This window comes from Mastomys coucha, chromosome X (genome assembly GCF_008632895.1).
Source record: "Mastomys coucha isolate ucsf_1 chromosome X, UCSF_Mcou_1, whole genome shotgun sequence".
Taxonomy (NCBI): domain Eukaryota; kingdom Metazoa; phylum Chordata; class Mammalia; order Rodentia; family Muridae; genus Mastomys; species Mastomys coucha.
This window is the reverse complement of record NC_045030.1, coordinates 57,446,148-57,466,650: the sequence shown is the minus strand read 5'-3', so window position 1 is coordinate 57,466,650 and position 20,503 is coordinate 57,446,148. Positions and strand designations below refer to the sequence as shown.

At 38.7% G+C, this 20,503-nt stretch overlaps 2 protein-coding genes across 2 annotated transcripts in view; one reads left to right on the top strand and one right to left on the bottom strand.

Annotated features, from left to right (window-relative positions):
* The window catches only part of LOC116092640 (synaptonemal complex protein 3-like), an 8,224-nt gene extending 263 nt beyond the window's left edge, over window positions 1-7,961 (top strand). The window contains exons 2-9 of the mRNA XM_031373801.1: window positions 1-172; window positions 754-817; window positions 1,057-1,091; window positions 3,273-3,390; window positions 4,339-4,438; window positions 5,006-5,104; window positions 7,335-7,439; window positions 7,645-7,961. Of these exons, the coding sequence (XP_031229661.1) occupies window positions 1-172; window positions 754-817; window positions 1,057-1,091; window positions 3,273-3,390; window positions 4,339-4,438; window positions 5,006-5,104; window positions 7,335-7,439; window positions 7,645-7,647 (696 nt within the window). The 3' untranslated portion in view covers window positions 7,648-7,961. The remainder of the gene's footprint in view (window positions 173-753; window positions 818-1,056; window positions 1,092-3,272; window positions 3,391-4,338; window positions 4,439-5,005; window positions 5,105-7,334; window positions 7,440-7,644) is intronic.
* A 7,713-nt stretch (window positions 7,962-15,674) lies between these two features.
* The window catches only part of Ct55 (cancer/testis antigen 55), a 14,691-nt gene continuing 9,862 nt past the window's right edge, over window positions 15,675-20,503 (bottom strand). The window contains exons 3-5 of the mRNA XM_031373800.1: window positions 20,303-20,444; window positions 17,812-17,924; window positions 15,675-16,532 (exon numbers count right to left, since the gene is read on the bottom strand). Coding sequence (XP_031229660.1) covers window positions 16,341-16,532; window positions 17,812-17,924; window positions 20,303-20,444 — 447 coding nt within the window. The 3' untranslated portion in view covers window positions 15,675-16,340. The remainder of the gene's footprint in view (window positions 16,533-17,811; window positions 17,925-20,302; window positions 20,445-20,503) is intronic.

The window sequence follows — 20,503 nt, the reverse complement described above, 5'->3', positions numbered from 1 at the left end:
TTGGAAAGCTCACCAAGAAGGGACCCTGAAGAATTTGAAAGCTCACCAAGAAGGGACCCTGAAGAATTTGAAAGCACACAAATAGAGGAACATTTAGCAGTTTATCCCTTTGATGACGACTTTCAGCACCCCAGTGCTTCAGAGAGGAGTCAAACACTCTCTCCGATTGAAGGTATAAGGTGTCAAATGTTGGGTGCTAGCAAGCTGCCTCAGGGGGTAAAAGTGTTAGCCATGTGAGCCAGAGAGGACCTGAGTTTGATCCCTAGAAACCACACAGTAGAAGAATCTACTCCAGAAAGCTGTTCTCTGATTGCCAAATAGATGTGTGTGTATACAGATAATAATAATTTTATTTAATTTTATCCAAGGTAATCTTGGTAATTTGTTTCTATGGATGGCCATGAATTGTAATCTAACTTCATCTAACTGTCAAAGAAATTTTTGTATTCATATATCTAATTTAAAACGTGAAGTTGTCAAATGTCTGTGAAAGAGTGTAAAATACACTGTTTCATTGCAATTTCTTTTTTTCTTATTTTAGGTTTTTCAAGACAGGGTTTTTCTGTGTTACAGCCTTGGCTATCTTGGACCTCTTTGCAGACTAGGCTAGCCTCAAATTTACAGAGCTCTTCCTATCTCTGCCTCTAAGTGCTGGGATTAAAAGTGTGTACCACCATACCTGGCTTAATTTCAGTTTCTTAAAATAACATATTTAATTTCAAAAGTGTTTTTCTTTTTTTTCCTTGTCAACAGAACTGAGTTCAGCATCTGATTCATATGGGAAGAACAGTCCTGTAGAACTGTTTTCACATCCAGGGTAAAATGCTAAAAATTATGTTTGTTGAATAATGTACTTCAAGAAATGTTTGCTTTATTTATGTAACAAGTACCATACATAAAATATTTGCTATTTCTCCTAAACTGTTCTACCTTATGAATCCTTGATTAAACAGTGTTTGATAGCCAACAGAGGGTTTTATGCATGTTTGGGAAATGCTCTATTACTGAACTACAGTGACAGCTTTAATCATTTTTTAAAATATGGTTTCTTCATAGGGAAAAGGTAGAGGTTATTCTTGGAAAAATTGCAGGTATGTTTTTTAATATCTTTATACTTTTATAAAATTGTTTAATACTACATAACAATCTGCATAAAATATGCTAGCCAGTATATTATATATCTGTTCTTCAGTGCCTTGTTTTCAAAAGATTTTTCATAAATATTTGTGATTTAGCATCATAGATATTCTTCCTTAAATGTTTCTATGGTGAGAAAAGTAAAAACGATGTGTTTAGACATGTGACTTCAATGGAATTTCTTCTCAATGAAATTTCAGAAGAAGAAAAGAGGAAAAGTTTTTAAATTTCTTTGAACAGATGAAGTGATGCACTATTTCAGTATATCAGTTTCTTCTTTTACTGTTTATATTACTTTTTGGTTTTTTCAAGACAGGGTATATTACTTTTTTAAATTAAATTTCTTTCCTAGGATTTGTACTGTATTCCTTTCTGTAGAGTAGACAGTATAAGGTTGAAGCTTCTAAAGTAACTCCTTAGTATTTTCATTCTAATAAATTATATAATGTACAACTTTGATAGACAGTAAGAAATTTAAAATATGAGCCAAAAACACTTTTGTTTTTAAGAACAATGTTAAAATCAGTTATACTAGCTTTCTTGGATAGAATATTCACTGTTGTTGTTTACTTTGTTTTGAGAAAGTCTTAGTATGGGGCTGGCATTAACACTGTAAACTATCTGACTTAACTTCATAGATGTTGGCATTATGGGGACAGACAAACCCAACCAAGGGGACAGTGCTCTTTTTAAAAAGTTAATAAAAGACAGAGAAATGGCTCAGTGGTTTAAGAGCACTGGCTGATCTTCTAGAGGAATCCAGTTTGATTCCCAACATGCCCATGGTGGCTCACAGCCACCTGTAACTTTAGTTCAAGGGGATACAGTGCCTTCTTTTAGCCTCAGTGGGAACCAGGTTCATGGTGCACTGGCCTAGATGCAGCCAACCCTTCCCCACACATACAAAAATAGTTAATATTAGACCCTTTAAGGATTACTCATATAATCAACATTTTTGGAAGAAGTACATATTTTATAATCTGTTTCATCTATGTATCATAGCTGCCGAGATCCTCTCTTTTATCTATCTATTCTAGGAAACACTTTTTATTTAGCTGCTAAAATGATAAATTATTGATAAAATAATAGAGCTTTGCTATGGTTACTAAAAGTAACTGGTAAAAAGAATATTTTTTCTATATTGTGTCACAGTTTGATTATACAACTCTGGATGGCCTGGAACTTGGTATGTAGGACAGGCTGAATTAGTGTATATATCACAGTATATACCACAGATTGAATTAGTGGTGTATACTGCTATTCCTGGCTACCACAGAATATTTGACATTTAATTTTTCTGTATGAACTACTTGCTATATATTAGGATAAAAATGCCCTATAGAAGCTTGATAAAGCATAAAGGATAACCAAAGCATACTAAGAAAATATGATAGGCAAGCACCTACTAACCGAACGTCAGCCCCAACTTCTCATTGGCAGTCTCTTTTACAACTAATTTTAATAATTGAATACCTTTTGTGCGGGGGGGGTTAGTGACAGGGTTTCTCTGTGGCTTTGGATGACCTGGAACTCACTCTGTAGACCAGGCTGGCCTACAGCTCACTCTCTAGACCTGGTTGGCCTGAAACTGACAGAGGTCCACCTGCCTCTGCCTCTCAGGTGCTAGGTTTAACAATTTTTAGATTCTAATTTTAATGAACTATTTCATTTCTTTCTCGTAAACAGTAACTCAGGCAAGCATGTCCTTCCAGGATAGAATGTTTTATAAATTTTTTTTATTTAATTCTTTTCTCATAGATAATGTCCACCTTCTCCTTTTGTTTATTAATCCATTTTTATCATCTCTCCAAACATCATCAGTTAGAAAAGGCCTAGGTGTGCTGTGGTTGCACAAAACAATTAGGACCAGAAATGTTTCAGATTTCAAAGTTTTAAATTTGGAATATTTTCTTAGAACTTGCTGATGGAACAGACCTGGTCAGAAAATTCAAAATACCAGATATTCAAAGTATGAAAATTTTGTGCTATCATGTTGACAGCATTTTAAAATTTAGTTTTAAATGTCTTTGCTATTAATGAGTGTACATTACTCAAATTTGTAATTATTTGAATATGTACGAACAAAATAATTTTCTTTGACATTAAATTTTAATCAACATTAATTTTTAATATAGGTGACATTAACCGTGCTCTTAGTGCTAAGAAACAAAGAATGGAGACAAATGCCAGACAATCTTTTGAGGGAGTTGAGCAGAAAATGAAAGAAGTTTGGAACTCACATGAAGATGCAATGTAAGTTTTTCTTTAAAAACCATGTTTATATCAATTTTTAAAATATACTGAAATAAATCACTCAAGAAAAATGCTATCATCTGTTTATTTGAGAGTCTAGTGAACATATTTGACTTGAGTTTTCTCTAGGAAGGTACCTCTGTGACCTACTGCCTTCATAGAGTTGCTTCAGAGAAGCCAGGGAAAATTATGTTCTTCTCTTTTAAGTAACAGTTGAGGTTTATTACTCCTCGATATTCACTCTTGATATTAGTTGGATAAATTTTAGATGAATAGATTCTAACAATTGTTAGCTAGTTAGCTATGGCTGGCAGTGTAGTAAAAGGTCATTCTGAACATATTAAACACTTAGATCTTGCTTTATGCTAAATTGTAGCTGTGACAAAATGGGGAGTGGGAAAATTAGGGAAATGTTTGTACTTGTAAATCATTTGATAATTTTGTAAGAATCTACATTCAGTAGAAAAATGAAAAATAAAGTATTTAGAGATAATATTTTCTGAAAATTGATATGTATGGTAAAAGTTGCGTAGATTTCAAAAGCTGCTGCATTAGAGGGACATTTATGTTAGGAAAAAGTACTTCTGGAATCAGTATGAATATAACTTACTTCTGAGTTTTCCATCAAAATATTTAACTATTGCTGGGCAGTGGTAGTGCACACCTTTAATCCCAGTACTTGGGAGGCAGAGGCAGGAGGATTTCTGAGTTTGAGGCCAGCCTGGTCTACAGAGTGAGTTCCAGGACAGCCAAGGCTACACAGAGAAACCCTGTCTCGAAAAAACAAAAACAAAAACAAAAATTAACTATTCTTTCCTATTTATACTGTGATAGTGTGTCAATTCAATTTTGTCTCCAATGTTGTTTTCATGATAGTATAAGAGGTAACATTATTATTGAGTGTTGTTTTCATAATAGTGTGAGATAAAACATTATTATGTTTTATAGGGCACAGCTTAATGAAGAGACTGCTCAGGCATTTGCAAAGCTGTTTGAGCAATGGAATGAAGATTTTAAGAAATTTCGAGAAAAACATGAGAAACTTGTGGTTGGTATCACAATTGCAATTAATCTATTATAAGTAAAGCTTTTTTCGAGGGGGGGAGGGTAGAGACAGGGTTTCTCTGTGTAGCCCTGGCTGTCCTGGAACTCACTCTGTAGACCAGGCTGGCCTCGAACTCAGAAATCCACCTGTGTTTGCCTCCCAAGTGCTGGAATTAAGGTGTGCGCCACCACTGCCCTCAAGTAAGAATAGTGAAGCTATTTGAGTTGAATGAAACACTTCCAGGCTTGTTTAGAGACTGAAATGTCCAAGACGGAGTGATGTCTTGAAGATGATTTCCTACCTTGTGTGGGGGTTATTTTAGGGTGCTGAGGAAGGAGACTCCTCACATGCTAGAGAAGCCTCACTTAGACATAATGCTCACTAAAGAAAAATACTGAGAGTAGTCAACTTAAAATGTCTTTTTCTGAGTTTAGAATAGTATTGCTTTCTAAATTTAAAGTTTTAGGGTTTAAGCTGTACCTCAGAGGGACTACGTTTGCCTTGCACATATGCAACCCACAGCAACAACCAGTTCTTACCAAATTGTTTTTTTTTCTTTTGTATTTGTAGAATGATTTTAAACAACAAGAGAAGGTTTTTCAAAAATCTAGATTTATTCAGAACCAGAGACTGAGAACAATTAAACAAGTACATGAAGACTTCTTAAAGGTATGTTCACGTGATAACATTATGTTCCTTAAAACAAAGTGCACATTGTTTCTTACAAGAATAAGGTAGTCTCTATTTTGAATTAATTGTTTCTAGCTGATGTGATAATTAGCTAGGTAGCATTCTAATGGTTTTATGGCGGTTATTAAAGACAGAAGACGGTAAGTTGAGAATTTTCTATAGATATATACTTGACATGTATAGCCATACTTCGAGTTTAGTCATCCTTTTTTACTTAACTGAAAAGAGAAAGACTACATAGCATTTCTATGGTCTTTGTCTTTGTATTACAGTATATATGAAATAGGAAAGGCTAGAAATAAATCTTAAGGATTTAAGGCAAAAGATGCCCTGGAACTGGAGTTAAAGTTGCAAGCTACCTTGTGGCTGATAGGAATCAAACCCAGGTCCTTTGGGAGAGCAACTAGTACTGTTAACTGCCTAGTCATCTCTCCGGCCTCAGGAAGGAGCCAAATTAAACCCTTTTTTGAAATTTAGTAAGGAAATATTTTCTGGTAGGTTCGATTTTAGAATGATTGATTGCAATGGCTAAAATAACTTTGTATGTTAATTTATAATGTTAGCTCAGAATTTAATAAAGATTAAAAGTTGTTGCTTGAGAATTAAGCATGTGCTGGTATATTGAGGTATAAGCAGTAATTTTAAAATAAGTATTTTAAGAGCTTTAACTTCTATGCAAGTTATTTTATGTGTTTCCAAATACACTCTTGCCAATTGCTCTACTTTTCCCTGAAAACAATTGTTAATTGGTACCAACAGAAGTATTTTCTCACTAATACCACTAGATATTACTATTAGTTAGGAACTTTCATATAATTTTTAATTTTTCCATAGCCCATGTTTTCACATTCAGTAACTACTAGAATTCTACCATTTTTTATCTCAATAGTACTTCATTATTTATTTAACTCTTATTTAATAAATAGCTCATGCTATGTAGTATTCTTACGATCCTTTGCTTGTACTATGAAAACTGTTTTTTCTGTTCTTCAGTCAATGCTTCATAACCTTGTCATTATATTTTTAAAACATGACTTTTTTCCTATAAATTTATTAACATTCCATTTTCTGTTCTAAAAATGTCCCATGACATGAATCTCTTTTGAGATTGCATTTATTCAAATTGTCCATTAGTATACACATCTTTCTACATAATCATTTTCTCTATACCTGCTGTCTGGATATATATATATATATATATATATATATATATATATACTCTTCCCCTCACTTAATATTTTTAACTCCTTTTCATTAATTCAAATTGATTCCTATGTCACACAAACTGGAAGAATTTCCCACTTTGTACTTTATATCTATAGGAAGCTGCATTATCATTCCCAATATAGAGTTTTTGTGTTATTTCAGTTTAAAGTTTTATTTTCTCTGGAAAAAGGGAACAACTATGTATTATCATCTTTCATTTTCTCCATAGTACTTAACATGGTATTTGTCACTTGGTTGGTGATTTATCTCACTGGAAAATGATTAGAAAAGATTTAAAGTATCGTTTTAATTGGATAGCGCATGCATACAATATTAGTGCCAAAGAAACTTGGACAGATGGATGGATGGAAAGTTGGAAGGTAGCCTGGTTAATATTGTGAAATACTGTCTTACAAAACAAAAATAAAATTTTGCTATCAATTACTTGAAAAAGGATTTTATTTTGCAGATTATTTTCCCCTTTAGTAAATTCATGTCATTATTTCACACTGACTTTTGGTCTTAAGTAGATTGTAGCCTGATGTTTGAGAAAATTACTAGAACTATTCACAATTATGATGTTTGCTAAGAAGGTCCTGCTTTGTTTCTATATTTTTTCACTTTCTTTTCCTTAAGAAAAAGTGTATGTATTATACAGGCTAGGTCTCAGGCTCTCAGTCCTTCCAGTTGTGCTTGTGAACTTTGTGATCCTGTGCCCAACTCTTCCCCTCTCCTCTCTCTGTCTTGATCTTAATATTCCATCAAACCATATCTTGAGCAGAGGATGCCTTTGGATATTCTATAATTATATTTAGCTGCTGTCTGAGTTACTTTGCATCTCAACAGTAGGAATTTGGGTCTTCGTGTATTGGAATTATTTTTACTTGAAATAATGTATATTACTTCAATATTTAAAATTCACTTTTGAAATTTTATTTGAAAAGTTTTACAATTTGAGGTAAAAAGATAATGTCATAGGGATAAACTAGCTTTTGTATTTTAGAATTTGGAAGACCTGGAGAAGAGGAATGATGTTCTGCTCACTGGGACACAAAGCGAACTTAAAGAGGAAATTAATAAGCTGCGGAGAAAAGTTTTGACAGAATCTGTAAGTTTTATCTCAAACTGGAAAAATGAATTAATGAAAGCATATCCTAATGAATAAGTACCACTAAAATAAAATATCTTTGTTCTCTCTCTCTCTTTCTCTCTCTCTCTCTCTCTCTCTCTCTCTCTCTCTCTCTCTCTCTCTCTCTCTCTCTCTCTCTCTCTCTCTCTCTCTCTCTCTCTCTCTCTCTCTCGTTTTTAAATAGTAACAACAGGAGATGGCAGATGTTCATCATTCTCTCCATTCCGTGCTCTTTTGATGGAAGAATATTTGAAGAAGGAACTTAAACTGAAGCGATACAGTTCAAATGCCAGTTAGGAGCCATGCTTTAAGACAAGTATTAGTATAAATGATAAGATCTTTAGTCATTAGTTTGTTTCCCTCTTAATTTAGAATAAAATCCAGTTATGTTGGTACCAACTATTCCTGTATGTCAAGGATTTGCCTCTTTTATTATAATACAATGTACTTTTCTTTATGACACCGTTGAGTTCTTATCAATAAAAATGATTAAAGTTTGGATATTGACTTTAGTATATCACTCCCAAAGGCATAAAGTTCAGGTAAGAAAGTTACATTGGTTTTATTTCATTTATTTTTCTGGCAAGGTCTTAACATGTTTGCCATGATGGTGTCTAACACTGAACCAAAAATAAACTTAGATATAATATCAGGTAGTCCTCGAACCTCAACCTCCAAAGCACTGGAGACAGCAGTTGGGCACCACTATGCCTAGTTTACATGCTTTTTAAAGAAAACCCCTTCAGTCCATTTTATATACTTACTAAATTGCTTAGCCCATTCTAAGAAAATGTATTAAAGAGCCCGAGTTCATGCCTTGGCACTAAACAGTTAAGACATTAATCAAGCTGATTTTATATAGACTAGAGTTTGCTTTGTTTTTGTTCTTTGAGACAAGGTCTTGTTATGCAGCCTTGCTTGGCCTGCAACTTGTTATGTAGACCAGGCTGGCCTCAAACTCATATATTCAAACTGCCTCTGTTTCCCAAGTGCTAGAACTAAAGGCATGTACCAGCATGCCTTGCCTACATACTAGTTTTAAGACATTACAAGTTTCATTTCCATGGGCCATCCAAATGTCATTGGGATTGGTCTGCTGTTAAGTAGCATGTGTCCTTAGTAGGACTAAGTAATGATTATCTTGATTATCAAATAATAATAATTATCATGAAGGCGGGGCAGGAAGCCCTCCCTGCCTTTACTCCCAGTACTCGGGAGTCAGAGTCATGTAGATCTATTGAGTTTGAGGCCAGCTTGGTCTACCTAAAGCAATTTCCAGAGCAGCCAGGGCTACAAAGTGAAACCCTGTCTCAAAATTTAAAAAAACAATAACATGAGTATAGCTACTTTTTAATGTTGAAGGATGTTATATCTGTCTTCAAAGATAAAATTCCAGCTGACGGAAACAGATGCAGAGACCCACAGTCAAATATACAGAGCTTGGTCAATCCTGTGGAAGAGGGGGAGGAAAAATTGCAGGAGCTAGAGGAGTGAAGGTCACCACAAGAAAACCCACAGATTCAACTAACCTGGGCTCATAGGGGCTCATAGAGACTGAACCTACAACTAGGGAAGCCTGTATAGGCCTAACCTTGGCCCTCTGCACCTATGTTACAATTGTGTAGCTTGATCTTTGTGTGAGACTCCTAACAGTGGGAGCAGGGGCTGTCTCTGTTTCCTGCCTTTATAACCATTTTCCTACTGGTTGCATTGTCTAGCATTAATAGAAGATGCAATGCCTAGTTTTAGTGCAACTTGATATATACAATGGCTGCCAGATATCCATGGGAGGCCTGGCATTTTCTGAAGAGAAACAGTAGATTGGGAGAGGGGAGGGGGAAGAGACAGGAACTGGGAGAGGAGGGAGGGGAAACTGGTCTGAATGTAAAATAAAAAATAAATTTCCTAGAATAATATTTCCAAGACTTGAATATTAATGTTATCAAATATTTCCAAGTTTCATTTTTATATTCATGATCAAATATGAACAGTTTAATAACTTGCCTTTTAAGATGTGCATTGAGGAGGCCTTGGTTTGCACCTTTAATCCCAGCACTGGGGAGGCAGAGGGAAGAGGCTCTGAGTTTTTGTTTGTTTGTTTGTTTGTTTTGGGTTTTGAGACAGGGTTTCTCTGTGTATCCCTGGTTGTCCTGGAACTCACTCTATACACCAGACTGGTCTCAAACTCAGAAATCTGCTTTCCTCTGCCTCCCAAGTGCTGAGATTAAAGGCATGCGTGACCACTGCCTGAGGGGCTCTGAGTTTTAAGGCCAGCCCAGACTACAGAGCAAGTTCTAAGACACCCAGAGCTACATAGAGAAACCCTGTCTCTAAAGACAAAAACAAAACAAAACAAACAAAATCATTTTCCAGAGAAACTTAACCAAAAATGTGGTTTAATAAATGTGAAACTTTAAACACTTTTGGAATTAGTTGGTAAAACCCATTGTAGTTGATATTGCTCTCAATGAAGCATTTGAGACAACAATAACTCCTTAAATTCTATTTTTCTCTTATATAACCCACCCTCATCATACAGTGAATGTTCTCCAACTTAAAAAAAAGACATGTATAAGTTGCTTTTCTAAACTTGTATAGCTTATATAGAAAGAAATTAGTCTTTCACCATTAATATATAACTAGATTGAGAGAATGATTTCATGCCTTTTTTTGTGTGTTTAGTTCTGGGATCCTTCTAATGTCTTGTTTTCCTCTTGTACTGGAAGGAATCTCTCAGGTCACCCATGACATAAATGCCAGGTTCCTTTCATTGTTAAGAATTGAGCAAGACACATGGTAGTAGTGGTAGTAGTAGTTAAAGTCTAGACTTAGAAGTAAAAATAAAAGCATAAATGCTGCATAGAACAGGAAGGACTTCAAGAAGTAAGTGTGTGGCTCAAGAACCCCATTTGATGTGTCCAGGTGTTTTTTACTGCAAAAGGGAAAGTAAAGGTTCTCTAAAAGGGTGGAGCCTTGGTTGGCTGTTCATGTGATTAATGCTCATTGCTGGAAGGGTTTTGGACAATCCTTAGGGCAGTCAAAAGGAGGCTTTTTCTTTTAGGTTATTGTAATCTCCTTATGACTCACGGTCATGTGTGGCTGGCCCTGTTTTCCTGCCTCATTTTCTACAGGGCTATATTTCCAATATGAAATAGGAATATTAAATACTCACCAAGTTTCTAAGGAATTCTTTCTATTTCAAGTTATTGGTAGTTACAGAGATGAAATAAATACTTCAGAGTGTTCTCTGCATACTAATTCATATAAGTATGCTTTTAAAGGTATATTATCGTTCTTCACAGTATATACACTGTGTATATATGTATGTATATGTATGTATATAGAGAGAGTACAAGCCTCTTCCTCCCCTAATTTATCAACAGACATGGCAGTCCATGTCTTTGAAAAGGCTCCCTTTCTTCAGCAAGCCCACCTTCCTCTTTTCCTCTACTGAGCTGACTCAAAAGGGGACTTTTAAAAAGCTGTTTGCTGTGTCCCTACCACACCCTTCCTGTGACGCTGCCTCCAGGTAAGTAAGAAGACCTTTCCCAAAGGAACCCCCAGACAGTGTGTCACATGCTGGAGACATTCCTGTATGGAGTAAGAGTATGTTGTAGGCATTGTCTGTGACTGTCTTGTTGACTAGTATACCCTACTACAGGAATGGAGCCATGGAGCCAGGCAATGGTGGCGCATGCCTTTAGTCCCAGCACTTAGGAGTCAGAGGCAGGAGGATTTCTGAGTTCGAGGCCAGCCTGCTCTACAGAGTGAGTTCCAGGACAGCCAGAGCTACACAGAGAAACCCTGTCTCGAAAAAAAAATAAATAAAAAATAAAAAAATAAACAGGATAGAGCCATATTAATGATAACACTGCCACCATGTAAATGGCAAGTTATCTGTGCAGCTAAACATTCAGTCTCTTAAATCTCCAAGCCATCCAAAATAGCAATTTAGGGAGCAACTAAATAAAGGGGTACATATAATGTAGTGCAGTATACTTGTTAAGGATATAGGTGAAAATATCTGGGTAGGAATAGCTTACTGCCAAATATTCCTGGGGTTAGGAACCTAAGAAACAGTGACTTAATCCAAGTTCCATTAAAACCTGGACATGTGTGCTTTTGATTTCACTCTAATGTGTAGATCATAGTTATATAACACATAGTTATTATGTATTTACTTAAGCCAGGCAGTGGTGGTGCACGCCTTTAATCCCAGCACTTGGGAGGCAGAGGCAGGCAGATTTCTGAGTTTTAGGCCAGCCTGGTCTACAGAGTGAGTTCCAGGACAGCCAGGGCTAAACAGAGAATCCCTGTCTTGAAAAAAGAAAAAGATTGAACCAGTTCACTCCCATGATCTTAATTACAAAGTGGAGTAAAACCCATAGGACCATGGGGAGTGCCTACTAGAAATATAAGGCAAATTCATAATCAGGCTTGCTCAGGACCAGGAGTGTTGTGATCATAAAAAGAGAAAGAGCTATAAGAATATGTTCTGGCAGGTTGTGGGAGGAGGGGTGCCCCAGTGGGCCCATGCCAAGGCACCCTTTCCCCCTGAGGGACCAGTCACATGCTGGTATACTATAGAGTTTATTCAGGAGATAGGGATGAGATTTAAGAGGGTAGCAGAGGCAGAGAAAGGCAGAGAGAAGGAGAGAGTAGAGAAGTAGGGGTCAGCCATGACCATGTGGAGAGAGGGGGAACAAAGGGGCAAGAGGCAAGGGAGAGAAGCAGGAGTAAGGGGGGGCAAGCAGCCCCTTTTAGAGGGCCAGGCCTACCTAGCTGCTCCAGGTAACCATGAGGAACAGGGAGTAAGTGGGAACTTTGGACAGTGGGAACTTATCTGGGGAGTCTATTTGGTCCATGGGAGGAGGATCTGAGTGGATTTTCTGTACCTTAATGAGTTTATAAAACACATAACATGAATTAGCAAAATGAGCATTCTTTAAGATAAGCCTTCTGTGGAGCAGAAGGAACAAGATTTAAAAGTTGGGTCATAGAGTTAGGCAAATTTATAGGAACTAAGATAATGTTAGGGCAGTGGCATAGAAGAAGAGGAAATATGAAGCATTTAATTAAATGGAAACAGAGTTTAGGTAAGGAGATAGCAGATTATATCTGTGAAAACTTTTTTCTAGTTGTCAATGTAGTCAGAAGTCTGAGAAATAAATAAAAATCTAGCAGTTATATACTAGTTATATATTATTTAAAAAATGACGAGTTCACTAGCCAACAGTTCTCTGTGGTCTCCATGGTGACGTGGACTGTCAGTCTGGCTTCCAAGAGCAGAAGATGCAGGGCTTTTTCTCTGTCGAATGGATATGTGTGACATGAGAAATGGCTAACCTTTATTTTAGCCAAGTCATTTGACTCAAGAGTATCCAGTTTTGTCCACTGCATATTTCAGTGATTATCATATCACCATCCAGGTGGTATCTTGTAGCTGTGTCCACATCTTCTGAAACCTCATGGGAGAAACTTTAGAGGATTTTGGGAATTCTGTCTGTCATAAACTTAAGAGTTAAGAAACTTCTGGCAAGTTTTAGTACTATATAGATTGGCTATAACTAAATAGAATTTAATAGCAGTAGTCAAGACAGGATAGGAATGAGAATCTTAAGTAACTTTGACAGGTTGTATAGGTAGAGAAAAGTACATTGTTGATTAGCAAAGAGACATATGGCTAGGACATATGCTGGAATAAGAAAGCTGGCAGTGGTGGCATAAAATCATGGTGACAGAAAATGAGGTTGTCCAGGCAGATTTAGGCCTGTGACACAAACTGAGCACACAGGCCTTGAGAACAGGCCAGGGGTGTAGGAGCCAGGGGATAGGTAAATGCTTGGGCATAGGGGACTTTTTTCATTTATCAGACTGCTGGCAGCATGTGTGAGGATCCCTTAAAATATACATTCGAAGACATTGCAGCACCCATTGGGGGGGGGGGTATGGGATTATTTGTACCAGTGTCCAGAAAACAGTCCAAAAAACAAAATGAAATCAGCCAGGCTAGTGGCCCAAGTCGTCACAAGGGCCCCCTAAGGGCTATCCAGTAAGCCCCAGGCTTACTGTGGAAAGAGCTCTACCCTGGATCCACGGTTTTCTTTAAATGGCTGCAAGAGGCCGGAAGGGGAAGGGAACGAAAGCTGCTTTCGAGGGAAAGGTCAGCCAAAGGGTCGATGTCCTAACTCCTATGTCAGCTGGGAGACTGGTCATAAGGACCATGGCTATGAAATGCCAACCCCTTAGCCCCCAGAAAAGAGTTAGCCAGACTCTATCTGGGAAATCAGGGGCCCCTTTGCTGACTGGAGAAACTTCGTATCAATCCTTATGCGGGTGTGTGTTTGTGAGCTTCTGCAGTCTGATAGCAGGAAATGTGGAACTGAGTGGGCCCATTTAACTGTCAAATCTAATAGGCAGGGCCTCTGGCACAGGGCCTCTGGCAGGACGTAAGGGGCAAAGACCCACCTTTCAGGCAGAGAACAGGGAGCAGAGCTAAGGAGCTGAGGGGGAAGGGCAGCAAGTGAAAAGAAAAGGACAATTAGACAAACATTATAACATGACTCCAGCCAGTGCTGAGGCTGAAGCGGCTGTAATTCTTCCAGCCAGCTTTTAAACCATTCTAGGTACTGACAGAGAATAGAGACAGTTCTTAGATCAAAGACAAAGTGATTAAACAAGGCAATGAACAAAGAGATCACACCAGGTAGTAATCAAACAACACAATAAACAAAGTCCCCAAGTCACTGGGTCTGGGGGCTTACCAGGATTACCAAGACAAAAGGGAAGTCACACATTCCTTGGCTGTGTTCACCTTGATCCTTGTATTAGCCCAAATGTGAATATTCTTATCTGAGCCTAATTTCTTAAGCCCAGTGAAAAGTACTTGACAAATTTCTATAAGCGTACCAAAAGCTCTCTACATTGGCAGGGGCAATGTAGGCAACAAGGGCAACAAGTAGGGTCTCTAGCAGGCAGGTGAACCAGTTGAACTAGTCTGTAGTTGAACTAGTCTGCAGCGGGTTGCAAATGAGGGGGTGGGGAGGGAAAGTCTAAGGCTCACAGCCCTGGCGCTGCTGAGCCAGAGCATTTGGCCTGGAGTTCTCAGCCACATGAAAGAAACTGTCTCTAAGGAGAGGGGAATCTCACCCAAAGGGAAAAGTTTTAAAACTGAGGGTCACTGAAAAACTGAATGTCTCCCATCCTCAAGGACATCACAGGGGTAGCTCTGAGCTCAAGAACTCTCCCCTGGGACCATGGAGATGGGAAGGGATGGGGCCTTACATGATCTTTGCTAGGGAGCGTGGATCTCTTGTCGTAGCTGAGGTGGGATGCAAACCTGCAGATTCCCAAGATCCAAGTCACGGTACCAATGTTGTGATCATAAAAAGAGAAAGTTGTAAGAATATGTTCTGGCGAGGTGTGGGGGAAGGGGATGCCTCCTCGGTGGGCCCATGCTGAGGCATCCCTTCCCCCTGAGGGACCAGACACACACCAGGATAGTATAGAATAGAGTTTATTTAGGACATGGGGAGGGGAGTTAAGAGGTTAGCAGAGGCAGAGAAAGGCAGAGAGGAGAGAGTAGAGAAGTAGGGGATGGCCTTGACCATGTGGAGAGAAGGGGGAAGGGAATGGGAAGAGAAGCAGGAGTAAGAGAGGGGGCAAGCATTCCCTTTTTAGGGCCAGGCCTACCTGGCCATTGCCAGGTAAACGTGGGGAGGAGCATACCTGGCTGCTGCCAGGTATCTATCTGGTGGAGTTTATACAGAATGCTAACAAGGAGCATATGAGAAAATAGTGACTCTTAAGACAGTGTTAGAGCCCTCCATTACTTTCCATAGGCTTCACCACATGGCAGTCACCTGGGTACATACCCTTAAGAATATCAAGGAAAGCCGGGTGGTGGGGGCGCATGCCTTTAATTCCAACACTTGGGAGGTAGAGGCAGGCAGATCTCTAGTTCGAAGCCAGCCTGGTCTACAGAGTGAGTTCCAGGACAGCCAGGGCGACACAGAGAAACCCTGTCTCGAAAAACCAAAAGAAAAAAAAAAAACTTCCATTCCCTTACTTCATAGTATTTGGATTTGCTCCAATTCTTGCCTGTCTATAGGCAGTACCTACCTCTCTCACAAAGGGGATCATGGAAAATGATGCACACTCCATACAGCAATGTTTTTGTTTCAAAAACGACACCAGCAGGTAAACAACTAATAATATACGTAACAATTTTATTCCTAGAGACTGACTGACAAATTAACCACAGGTAAACATTATCAATGCTAAGAGAACAGCTTTATTAAAGGTATTAATGTGTAGCCTGCACCAACCACCAGGCACTGCTGAGGGACTACAGGATAAACAACAACCCTGAGTGGACGGCTTTGGCATTCTAACATGGAAGGATGCATTCTACTAGAAAAAATATTAAATTTAGCAAACTGAGTAGGTAATGGAAAATGAAAAAAATGCCATGAAAAAAGTAACCGCTGGACACAGCAGAGGGGGACTCCGAATTGAAGGCATCTGTGACTTCACACACATTCACTTGCTGGCATCTCTCTGCATGTTTTGCAAGGGACAAACAAAGCCACTAGCAGCATTCCTGACCTTGGGGAAAAAAGCAGAACTTAACCTAATATGCAGTGTTGTTTCTTTGCTGTAGACAAAAAACAGTTTGGGGATGTCTTTGAGTAGATCAGGCATCTTCCTAAAGTGAGTTCATACTTCCAACAAAATTACCAGGGCATTTCCAAGAACAAATGTATTTAACACGCATTTTTGGCTTACTATTGCTATTACTATTCCACAAACTATTGCATTAACCAAGCCCTTCACTACCCATAAAAGTAACAGTGAAAAAGGAACACAGGAGTTTGGTTCCTACAATACTTGTACTGGGGTCATTGAAATTGCTCTCCAGAAATAGGTGGATTGAATGCTCTGCACTGCAACCACATTAACAACATCATTTGGTTTCGGCACATATCCAGAAGGAAGTTTAAGAGAATCCAAGGTGAAAAAGATGGTGTCTTCTAACACCCCAGTTCTTCCATCTGTTTTAGTAACACGGACCTGTGATTTTAAAAAATGGCAGTAATGAGTGTAGAAAATAATCATCTATGGTCACAGATTCAGCCCTTCTCTCTGGCCCTAAACAGCAGACTCCTGCATTCCACCATAGATTGCCATCCTGCTTTGCAGGTTAGCATCGCTAGGTGTTGTGTAAATACCACCGCCACCCTTCACCCCCTACCTCCCCACCTAGGTCCAACCTCAAAGATCAAAGCAGTCTCTGGGGATGAGCACCAGGTCTCCACAGAGAGAATTTTATTCTAAATAACTGCCCATAATGGGTGTGAACTTGTAGTTAAGGCTGATTGCTTGAAAAGAAAAGAGTGAGAAAGGAATGTGTTGTTAACCTTCTCCTCTGCTTCCTCTGCTGCCTTAGAAGCACATTCCTTCCATTTTTCCAATGGTACAAAACAAATGCCAGCCAACTCATCTACCCATATCATACTCATATGCTAGTGAGGAGTTCAAGTGACACTCCACCCATTTTTCTTAACAATTCCAAGAAACCTAATCATTGTTTTCTTTTTGGTTTTGTTGCTCTTAGAACATTCTAATGCCTCCCAGATAAACAATTTTTATCATTATGTACTATATTAGTCTCATAAATTCCTTTCAGAATTACAGTATTTTTTAATTCACTTTACGTCCTGATCACTGCGCCCCCCCCCAGCTCCTTTCCTCCTTGTCTCACCCTTCTAAATCCCTACCCCCATTGCCTTTCCCCTTCTCAGAGAAAGGGAGGCCTCCCTTGAGTACCACCCAACACTGGGACATTCGGTACCAGCAGGACCAGGGACATCCAGTATGAGCAGGGCCAGGTATATCTTTTCCCACTGAGGCCTAACCAGACAGTCCTGGTAGAGGGAAGGATATCCAATGGCAAGGAACAGAGGCAACAGTCCCTGCTCCACTTGTAAGGGGACCCACATGAATACCAAGCTATACATCTACTACAAATGTGTGGGGGCCTAGGTCCAGCCCTGGATGCCCTTTGGTTGGTGGTTCAGTCTCTGTGAGCTCCCATGAGCCCAGGTTAGTTTTTTCTTGTGGTGTCCTTGACCCCTCCAACTTGCTGTCTTGTATCCCACACTCTTCCACCACACTCCACAGGCTCTACCTAATATTTAGTGGTGGATCTCTGCATCTGCCTCCATCCACTTACATGGCAAAGAATTTACTTTTGGTTTCCTAAACTTGTAATATAAATCTGAGCAGAAAAAAAAATCACTAAAGAAAAGATAAACAGAAAGAAAGCACAAATGTAGCACACAGAAACTACCTCATTTAGATGACAATGTTTCAGAGGATTCACCAAGGTGGCCCTTCTGCTCCGTGTGTCATGCTCGTCAGAAAACTCAATTTCTACCAGGTCACCATTATAAGGTTGAAAATCTGTAACAGTCATGGAAGAAACTCAAGTTAGAAGAGGCAATGTGACATTTCACCATTTCCTGGAATTTTAGCCCTGACACAGTTTCCATTACACATAAAGTACATTTTGAACATTTAGAACTCTAGGGTTAGAGAGATGGCTCAGGGAGTTTTACTACTGTTACAAAGAACTCAGGTGCACCTCCCAGTGTCCCCAGCCACCTCTGGCTTATCTGTGGACTCCTCTGATCTCTGTGGGTACCCACATGCATGTGGCATAGGCTTGCACAAAAGCACACACACATAAATAGAGGCAGTGTTTTGTAAACGATGAGGGCTAGAGAGGTGGTTCTTCAGCTAAAGGAACATGCTGCTCTTGCAGTGCATCTGGGTTCAGAGTTTCCGCACCCACATGGAGGCTTGGAGATGCCTGTAAATTCCAGCTCTAGATCCTCTGTAGGCATGAGAGCTGTGCCGTACACATACATGCAGGCAAACCCCTCTCACATACACATAACATTTTAAAAAGATAGAAGTAAAAAACAAAGTATCTGGAACAGCATGAGGCAGTAAAATAACCTGCACAATGAACAGGAAGGAAATAACATATTCATTACTCAGTTTAGGGCAAGACACGATGATTTCTTTCTTCTTCCCATTTTTTAGTTTCTCATTGGAGAAATTATTGAGGCTGTAGCTTTACTTAGTTAGCATGGGCCAGAACCAGGATTTGATTTCGAGCAATTATTTTTACTACTAATAAAAATAGTAGTGAAGAACTGTTTGACATTTTCCCTGGATTTCATAGTATCCATTTAATAGCATTTATCCTGACAATTATAGATATGACTGGCTGAGGCCTTTAAGACTGGTTCCTAGTGCTAGTAATCAGCAACACCTTCTTTTTTAGCCACTGTCTTTTCTTCCCCTAGAACAGTCTGCTACTATGACTAACCCTATTTCACAGAGGTAAGCCTCCCCGCCTACGCCTTGGGTCCTATCCTCTATTTATAGCTCAGGGACCTGACTCCATCATTTCTTCCTGCTCTCCTCAGCACCTTTAGTCATATCCTTTGCACTACAAACATGTCCAAGCCCCTTCCACTGTAAGAGGAGGATTTCTAGCATCCTTCCTGTTGTTGACAACTTCTTGTTGGCACAGTGACAGGCTAATAAATTGTCTTTGGAACTTTACAATCACAGGGACCCTTTCCTCTGAAAACTGAGAATTTCTGAGGGAAAACGTCATAACGTCCTAGACACCACCAAGTAGTTATCCTTGGAGAGTCCCTGAGATAACAATGACTATCAAGTTGAAGTTTTTACAACCAAGAAAATTAAACTAGAAAGAAGTTTTGTGTAGCTGGGACAATGTCACTCTTTTTATCAAAGTTAAATGGCACCTGACTAAGAGTTCAACCTGGTACTGGAAAGCTGAGGCAAGAAGAGGGCATGATTTTAACAGTTTGAGACAAAACACGGAACTATATGAAGTGCCTGTCTCAAGGCGGGGGCAGGGGAGCAGGTGTTATAAGAAAGATATTAAGTTTACTTTTCATTAGGTTTATATTTTATGAGATTCACATTTCATTATGCATGTTATTTTTCATTTTGTCTTGGTCTTCATTTTGATCATTAAAGGCACAAAGTGGCAGGGTATAAAGTCCAGCTTGCACAGTACACATGCCAGTCATCCTTCTCTGATTCTCCCTAGCACTGCTTTTGCCCAATGTTTATTCCCTTCAGCTTAGTTTAATGGATTCACATGTCTGTCTCTCCCAATGACACTGTGAGCTCTTAATAAGCAAGGTTTAATGAAGCCTTCCAAATTTTGTCCTCTGCCTTCAATATCTAAAACTCTCTCTTAAACCAAATTAAATCTAATAGACTCTTTAAATGATCATGTCATTGCTTTAGATATAAAAACAAGAAAATGTATCAGATAAATACAAATAGAATTCAACACTGAGTATACATATACATGGCTTTTCAGGCTATTTCCAGGCCTTATTTTAAAGCATTTGACAAAGTACTATGAAATAGTATCTTTTCATTTGTGTAATGGTGTTAGAATAGAAATTCAATACTTATATAAATAAAAAGTTGCACAAATATTAGTGTACCCAAACAAATGAAATGTAACATATTGAAGTGAAGCTGAAAAGTGCCAAGTATAGGACTGGGAATGTAGCTCAGTGATCGAGCCCTTGCCTAGCAAGCATAGGCCTGAGTCTGATCCATGCAAAGATGCAAGTATATTGCACTAGTAATTGTCCTACAAAAACCCTCTCATCAAATCAGCATGTTCCAAATTTGACCCCGAAGAGGACACCTACACCCAACTGGTACTATTTCAAATGGATGAAACCTAATTTTACATTTAAAAATGCAAGTTGTACCTTTACAAGCAATGTCTAGAGAGAAGGACAATTCCTGATCACTGTAGTCAGCTTCACACATTCGAGGGTTAATACAGGCAAGCAAAACTCTCATGTGAGATTCTGAGGGTTCTTCCCCATGGCCATCGGAAAAAGCATCTGCCTGTATAACAAACAAACAAACTAACTTAAAAATATTACATCAAACGAGCTAAAGCTAAA